General features: G+C 39.1%; 1 protein-coding gene across 1 annotated transcript; it reads left to right on the plus strand.

Moving 5' to 3' along the window:
* The first annotated feature begins 648 nt into the window (after window positions 1-648).
* On the plus strand, window positions 649-8,930 carry scyl3 (SCY1-like, kinase-like 3). Its single transcript, XM_028443551.1, has 14 exons — window positions 649-899; window positions 1,009-1,187; window positions 2,566-2,751; window positions 2,905-3,018; window positions 3,139-3,195; window positions 3,257-3,359; window positions 3,451-3,562; window positions 3,646-3,723; window positions 3,874-4,013; window positions 4,114-4,304; window positions 4,523-4,694; window positions 6,206-6,367; window positions 6,438-7,228; window positions 8,418-8,930. Exons 2-14 carry the CDS (start codon window positions 1,023-1,025, stop codon window positions 8,478-8,480), a joined length of 2,334 nt encoding a protein of 777 aa, XP_028299352.1. The 5' UTR covers window positions 649-899; window positions 1,009-1,022; the 3' UTR covers window positions 8,481-8,930.
* Window positions 8,931-8,999: the final 69 nt, after the last annotated feature.

Below are 8,999 nucleotides of genomic sequence, written 5' to 3' on the forward strand. Positions count from 1 at the left end.
ATGATGACAGAGGTCTGTAATTTTCATCATAGGTACAAAAAATCCAGGAATTCACATTGTAGGAAGTGGAGGACAGAAGAGCTTCTTAAAGAAGAAGTTACAGGTCTGTGAGAGCCAGAGATCTTTCTTGTTTGAAGTGACCAAATACTTATTTTCCACCATAATTTACAAATAAATTCTTTAAAATTCCTACAATGTGAATTCCTGGATTTTTTTTAACATTCTGTCTCTCACAGTTGAAGTGTACCTACGATGAAAATTACAGACCTCTGTCATCATTTTAAGTGGGAGAACTTGCACAATTGGTGGCTGACTAAATACTTTTTTGCCCCACTGTAAATGTAAAAAAGGAACCTCCTACAGAACTGACCTCTCCTCATGTCTCTGACTGGTTGACTCGTACCACTTTGGCTGCAACCATTAACGCAAACTTTTAGGGGTGTTCAAAACACATGTTCAACTTAGAATGATTAAACGGATCAGTAATAGCCATAATATTAGTAACACACGTTAATTGTTGTTTAGACCCAACCAAGCAAAAGCTCGTGTTTGTCTGTGATATTGTCCATTTGACTACAATAAAATAAAATAAAAATCCCCACCCCCCTCAGCCCTTCGTTGGGTTGATTCGTATCCGGAAGCGTCCATGTTTACCTCCAGCACAGTTGTCGCTTAAAGAGCAGCAGCTTTAATTTGACAAGCTAATCATCTTGCGTTTTCCATTAAATTGCTGTTTTTGGATAAATAATAGTTCCAATATGTGGTATGTCGTAAATACTGCTCACAAGAAGAGAATCCTCCCTCATGTGCGCCAATGACAAGCTGGCTAACACAGTTGGCTAACTGCATTAGCTAGCTTGTCAAACAGCTGTGCCTCCGACTTGAAGAACCAGATCCAGGTACGTCAGTGACAGACAGACAGACGGCCATTAGTGTCAGTGAACAGAGTCACAGCAGCTTAACACATGGTCTCTCTCTGTGCGTGTGTGTGTTGACCTGCTGGTCCAGGACTGGGTGTTGTTATGGGTGCGGAGAGCAGCGCTGTACGGAGCTGCATTGTGGAGCAGCCACTGCTGACTCTGCCTTCAGGGCTCACTGTGCACTCAGCGCTGCTCCAGGATGGAAAGCCTGCTTCTGTCTTTGTCCATAAGGGAGGAAATGAAGATAAAGTCAACAAAGCTGCCAAGGTTCGTTCGTGTAACATCACATCTGGCTACAGAGACAGTGTTATTCCATGTAGTTTATTAATTAGTAGGGGGTGTGTATTGCCTGGTATCTGGCGATACGATTCGTATCCGATACATAGGTTATAGGCGATTATTACGAATTTGTTTTTAATATATGACTTACGAAACAACTAATCATTGAATGTGTACACCTTCATGAGAACATTATGTATGAAATGTATTTTATTGGCATATTTTACACTCAAAACATTGACTTTAACATGCCATGTGCCAACAACTAAAAATAAAACAATAACATACAATCTGCCTGTGGCTTTTAAACCAACTTTGACTTAGTTAAAAAAAAATAAGTATCAGATACACACACATTACAGTAGTAGAAAATAAAGTAGGATAGATAATAATATACAAAGGTATATGCCTAGAATAACAAATAAATGCAGAAAGTTATTACTTTCTTTTTAGATTTGATTAATAATATCGTGATATATCGCTGAATCTATATTTTCAACACCCTTATTTATTAGTATCAGCGGACATTACTATTACAATACTTGCAAACCTGCCAAGTTGTGTCTACTTACATCTATGTCATAAATTTAAAGTACAAAAGGTGGCTCAGTGTGATGATCCATGTTGGTTTCCCTTCTTTTTCTACTGTGAAACCAGTTTGGTCCTCACATCAAGGCCCAGGGCTCAAATCTGGCCCTTCAGAGCATCTGATTTGGCCCACAGGAGAAAGTGAAAATTACAGAAAAACCATGAATCATTTGTGTAAATTACCAAATAATTCAGTTGTAAATTGTTGTTGAAAGAACTGAATTTTTTTCCAAAATCCTGATTTTTTTTTTTGTCTCAAATTATTTCATAAAATCTCCCCAAATTAAATGCAAATTGGTAAAATAAATAAATCAGTCAAAGGACATTTAAGTATCTGTCACTTATTGCTTAGATATTGTTGATGTTGTCTGTACTTTGAGGTATAACTAGAAATACTTGGGCACATTAATGTTGAAATTGTTTGCCTGCCTAAAATCTGTGGCCCATTTGTGAATGAATTGGTTCATATTTAGCCCTTGAACTAAAATGAGATACTCGACCTCTTCACTTGCATGGTTTAAATGCCATAATCTCCTGTTGTAATTTTAGGGCCAGATGCCACAAACACTTTCAGATGTCAAGGAATGTCCAGATTGTGAAATATTTTAGCCTCAATAGAAAGGTTATCTTCATCTTTTTTTTCAGCTGTTCCAGGAATCCTGTGTGGTTATCGTACGTTTTGCTTGAATAACTTTATATAAGAAAGGGAACATTCACATTTTTTATGATTAAGTATGAAATAGATCCATTGTCATATCGCTTGTCTCATTTCCTTCAGCACCTGAAGACACTGAGGCACCCATGCTTGCTCCGCTTCCTGTCCTGCTCAGTTCAGAAAGGTGGTATCCACCTGGTAACGGAGCATGTGCAGCCTTTGGAGCTGCTGCTGGATAATTTACCCCCAGAGGAAATCTGTGCAGGCATCTACGATCTCCTGCAGGCACTTGTCTTTCTGCATGAGCGGGTGAGTATGGGGATGACAGAGTTTGTTTTCAAGCTTTCAGAAACTTCCTGAAGCTCAAAGAAAAGTGTTGGCTGACCCGTTGCATCTTGTTGTTTGCATTCCACACATGCATGTGTCCTGCTTGAGACTTGTCCTGTCTTTGTCTTTGACCAGGGTAAATCAAGCCACAACAACGTCTGTGTTTCATCTGTGTTTGTCAGTGATGATGGCCACTGGAAACTTGGAGGTATGGACACTGTCTGCAAGTTTTCCGAAGCCACTCCTGAGGTAAGAAATAAAGGTGTCATAAATCCGAGTCAAGAAACCATTTGTCATTTTTTCTTTCTCCTGAAACAAAAGTACCAATAGGTGTTTTTGTTTTTTTTTTTTCTCAATTTCTTGCTTCAGTTTCTCAAAAGCATTGAAAATGCCCGAGAAGCCAACTGTGTTCCTCCAGAAGAAAAGGTAAACAGCACAGATTTCTGCTGTAAAAATGCACTTTGTTCTAAGGGAGTTTTGTCAACAGGTGGAAGGCTTTAAAACTCTTCCAGAGAAACATGCTCACTCTCGGGATTGTTACTCGTTTGGGATAATGGTGAAAGCCCTCATTCCACTGCTGAATGGCTACGGTAGTCACAGATATACTTGGCCATGATCTAACACATCACTAAACTTGCGTGTGTGTGTGTGTTTGAATACTTATTGTGCTCCTTTTTCTAGTATCAGTGGAGCTTGCTGACAGTCTAACAAACAGCCTGCAGTCAGGCCTGCTGAACTCTGACCCCCAGTCACGACCTCCACTCAGCAGCTTGATGACTCATGACTTTTTCAGGTTTGTCTCGGTTCTTATCTTTTAATCTTCTGATGTACGAATGATTTCCTCTCAAACATTGATTTATTCTTTGTTGTCCACAGGAATGATTTTCTGGAAGTGGTGAATTTTCTCAAGAGCCTGACTCTAAAGACAGAAGAAGAAAAGAATGAATTCTTTAAGTAGGAAACAACGTGTCCTGTTTTTTCTAACACATGGACTATTCTGATTCTTATGAATTATTCATGCTTTATGGTTTTGTACAAGTTGGCCACAGTCTAAAAATAATTATAAAAATGTATTTATTTTTATTGTGCTGACACTGCTTTCAGGTTTCTTTTAGACCGGGTTCAGAACCTCCCTGAAGAACTGATAGCTGTACGCCTCATCCCCAAACTCCTCAACTCACTGGTCTTTGCAGAACCCATGGCTATCAAAAGTTTTTTGCCTCATCTTTTAAGGCCAAAGAAGGGTAAGATATGTGTACGCGCAATGTGTTCAACCCAAAAAAAGTCTGGAAAGGGAGGAGTTGTAGTTTCTAATGTTGTTCTTCTCTCCTTCTATGTGGACAGATGCCAGTGGTGGCGGTGGCAGTGAGGATTGCCTCCTGTCGCTCTCACTTTACCGTAAACATGTGATTCCTCAGCTTCTCAAACTCTACAAGGTCCATGAAGAACACATCCGGATGGTGCTGCTGGCTCACATTCATGTCTACGCTGAGTTTTTCTCTCATGATGAACTCAAAAACCAGATTCTACCTCAGGTGGGATGCAGTTTCTCTACTTTTAAACACATCAAAAATAAATGTATTTCCATAGCCTCTCTCTTTGTAGATCAATGACCAAGATGGACAATGTTCTTATTTTGAAAATGACAAATGTTACAGACGCACCAGTAATAAGAAACTATAATAATATTGATTGTCTTCATGCATTTCTCACACTTATTTAACCTTTTTCTTGGTTTTAAAACTCTCTACAGGTTTTGCTTGGGATGAGGGACAACAATGACTCTCTGGTTGCCATGACGCTGCAGAGTCTGGCTGTTTTGGTGCCTCTGCTGGGAGCTCAAGTGGTTGTTGGTGGGGAACGGAGTAGAGTCTTTAAACGTACCACGCCTAACTTCAACAAGTCTGCAGATGTTACACCTGAAAGTAAGCAAGGATGTTATGCTCATACTGAAGGCACTGAAGTATTTAAATTTTTAGCTACAACAGAACTTAAAATTGCAGCATTCATATTTACTGTATGTCACTGCTGCGAGGACTTGGTTTAATAATAGACCAGTATTCATAGCTAAAGGTATAGAGAAGGATTTTTCCAAAGTTTAGAAAAGAAACTCCCTCTCCACTTTTTGAAAAAATGCACATGCGCAACACTCTACCTGCTCCCAAGAGGAAACGCCTATTAAACGTGTGCAAGAGAGCGTGCACAAGCCCAGTTTTCCTCGTACACAACTCTGTTTACAAATTGGTGTCTGCATCGCTCATACAAGCTTACTTATCAAAATAAGATTTGCACTTTTGCCACTATGTCAGACTTGTCACCGTTAAGTGAAAAGTCTGCATGTACAGCTAGCGAAAACTAGCTAGTGCCTTACTTAAACATATCATCAGAATGATTGACAATTAGGAGGACCAATAGTCTGGATGATACACCTGCAATTTGAAGCAAAATAACATCCTCTACAATACCTTTAAATAAAGAATAAAGTAAGCTGATTATTTCAATGCAGTGGTAGCATCAGTTTGATTGAAATTATGGCTGCTCAAAGAAAGCACAAACCCTCACTTTGTCTATGATATAATTCAGGGCTGTCAAACTAATTTTCGCTCGGGCCAAATACAGAGCAGTTTAATTTTAAGTGGGCCACAGATTTGGGGGAAAAAGAACATTTTTCTCATTATTGTGTTCCCGTGTATAAGTGATATAAACAGTGTATTTAAGGCGCCGACAATATCCCAGCAATAAAGGATATTTCTTGATTTCGTGACTTTCTTCTGGATTTTAGGGCCTTTTATGGGATAGTTTGTGGGAAATTGCAGGATTTTAATAAAATTAGGAGTTCTTTTGACAATTTGTGACTGCAATCATACGATATACACACAGGAAAATACAAACCTGCAAAAATTCTGGAGTGTGCATATATTTATAAATTTGAGGCTGAAATATCTTCACCTGAATTATTTAGCAATTTACGGTGATTAATAGATAGACTTTATTGATCCCGATTGTGCAGCAGTCTGTTGCTCACATTTACACAAACAGAGCAGGATCTACACAATTAAGAAGTTAAAAACACATTAAAAAAAAGTAATAAATAACAGTCCAAAATAAGTTAAGGCACTGCAAGACATTTCCCGCTCTCCTCCCTGAAGTGGCTGTTTAAAAGCCTGATGGCACGAGGGACAAATTAGTTTTTCAGTCTGTGTTGCCAGAGAGAGGAGTCTGGAGCTCACAGTGCTTCTTTAGCGGGAGAAGACCGAGTTAAGGGGATCGCCCTGATTTTTCCTTTATCTTCTGTGGGCCAATTTGAATGCTCTACAATTGAAAGGCAGGTTTTTGAATTCTGGAAATGTATATTAAACATACAGTATTCTTTGTGTAGTTTAGATTGTTTTCAAAGGTACTATTTGACTATACTCTCTGTTCCTCCTCTCTTCAGCCTCACCTGTTCACATAGTTGGAGGCTCTCACCCACTGATGGCCCAGCCTTCCAAAGTTTTGGGTTTGTTTCCCAGATCGTCACCAACTCAGACTCCTGTTATAAATCACCTTGGCAGCTTTGCAAGGACAAAGGAGACTCCAATGGTCGCACTGAAGTCAGGTACAAAGCTCTGTTATTTCATGTAGATTGATGACCATAAGGATTTTAACAGTCGGCTCTGCCTGTCCAGATGTTAGCAGGCCGAGGTCGCTGCCTTTGAATGGATTCCATCTGGACCATGAAAGGCAGCCTGCGTCTTACAGTCCACAGCAGGCTGATGGACGGGAAGGCAACGTGGAGGACTGGCCTGACTGGAGCGATCCAGAGGAGTCTGAGAACAGAAGAAAGTCGGTCCAAATCCACATCCAGACCTCCAACAGTGTCGATACTCTCAGCAGTGGACCACCACAGGCACATCAGGGTGCAGAAGAAGAGCCATGGGATGACTTTGAGGATGACATCGAAGCTACCTCAGATATCTCCCCTACTGCTCCTTTATCTGATTCAGTCATACTTACAGCACCCAGAGGGGGCGCTACTGTTGCACCAGTAAAACACTCTCCTGAAGAACTGAGTTCCTCTAAACCACTTCAATTAACCTCAACGCTGCATCATCCAACAAAGAGCAATGCTGCAGCCACATTGAACAACAACTGGGCTCAACAAGAGAAGGAGGACTCTGATACAGCACCAGGTCTATCAAACCCTAAATCAGCACCTGGAGCACTACAGAAGTCTGGAACTGGAGGTTTGGGGGAGGAGTTTACAATTAAAGTGAAGAGTAGGATGAGCCAGGACCCAGAGCTGGACCTGTTTGCTGACATGGTGCCAGACATCAAGTTATCCTCTCCAACACTTTTGTTCCCAGAAGAGGTCAGTGTGTTTGATACTGGATTATCTACAGCCTCCTCTCTGCTGGTCAATGACTCAATAGAAAATCTATCGCTCACAGCCAAGTTTGCAGCATCTAACCTGAGTGAGGTGAGTGTGCATGTTGATAACTTAAGTTCTCTTCTTCTTCTGAAATGATATAAGACTCAGCAGGTTTTTAAAGAGGCTTTAATTAATAAATACATGACAATAAAAAGTGTTTGCTTCTCAAATGGAACGCAGATTTAGAAAGATCAGCAACACAAAGCGGTTCCAGCTCAGGTTTTAGGCTTTCTTTGGGAATTATTCATGATTTAAGAAACTTTTTTCCCGTCGCAAACTAAAATATTTTAATAAATACACCCATAAACCCTCCTGTTATCCTTGGGGTCAATTTAACCCCATTCAACAGTTATCATTTAAAAAACAATAGTTGACTTGATTTTTTTTGCTTTATATTTTATGACTTTTCCTAATTTGATAGGTACAATTGATTCAGCATAAAATTATCTTGATGATCATTGTTCAATGTGCTGAACACATATTGTATGCATTGGTGTTGCTCTGGGGTCAATTTAACCCTCCAGCAGACACAATCCCTTCCAAAAAACCAACATCAATCAATATGGTTCATTCTGTGAGTCATGAATGTGAACCCCAAATTAGAAAAGATTAGGATGAAAGATTTTCAAGATACACTAACTCTAAAACTGAAAGTTTGACCTGATGATGGCACTGTAGGAAAGGTCATAGAATCACCACAACCAATAGGGTTCATACTGTTGTGGTCATTAATGTTGTCAGTAAATATGAGAAGATTTAGATGAACACTATTCAAGATAAATTAATTATAATTTAAAGGTTTGGCCTGATGGTGGCGCTAGAAAACAGGTCATTGTTCATTATCAATGGGTTATTTATGTATTCAACAAATAAACAAAGTGACACAAAAACTTCGTCAATAATTTTGTGAAAATCATTTTCTGGAAGCAGAAATATCCATGTGGTCAGATTGACACTAAGGGTAAATATGTTAGTAATCGGAGGGTTAAATTAAAAAAAGAAACTCAGGTTGCATTTTTATTTATTGAGGGAGCCAAAATAAATAAATTGGTAATAAAATAATTGTATTATTTTTTAGCTGCAAGGGTTTAAAGTGCTATTATTTTTTAATGTTTAAAACATTCAACTCAGATGCACAAGTTCCATTTAGGAAGAAAATACATTCTGCCATCAGAATTTAAAGTTGACTTCTATTAGAAAACAAAGCAGATAACTCACCACTTTTTTTTCCTCCCAGACTGAAGCAGACGGCTGGGGTGATGAAGACGACCTAAACTGGGAGGAGGGAAACTCCTGGTGATGACACAGCAACTCAGTCACCTTCAGTCCCGATCCCTGCACCTCTATGAGAGCCACTTTATAATAAACTGTATGCTGTGGTAGCATCCCAACTAATGTGGTGCTTTAACACAGTGAGACCAATGAGTGAGGACTGTTAACGTGTTCATCTAAAGCAGTACGGATTGGCTGCACCTCAAAGACTTTGATGGAAGAATTCAATGCTAGTGAATAAATTATTTTTAATTTCTACAAGATTACATAAAAAGGATGCTCACTCTATTTTCAGTTGCTATCTTTAATTGTGCCAACTTCAAAGCTTGGCATACAGATGGACATTTTGCTAAGAAACTGTCTTAATTCTTTAGAATTAACTGGAGACTTGCACTTGATTGAATGAATGTGAACTGCATATATATAATTTATCAGTAGCTTTTTGGTTGGCGGTAAAATAAAGGAACCATTTCTGTGATAAATGTCTAATTTTATGTTCCTTTTATGTATAATGTACATATAGTTTTAAAACAGGTGTGGAAATTCA

Source organism: Gouania willdenowi, chromosome 4 (genome assembly GCF_900634775.1).
Source record: "Gouania willdenowi chromosome 4, fGouWil2.1, whole genome shotgun sequence".
Lineage (NCBI taxonomy): Eukaryota > Metazoa > Chordata > Actinopteri > Blenniiformes > Gobiesocidae > Gouania > Gouania willdenowi.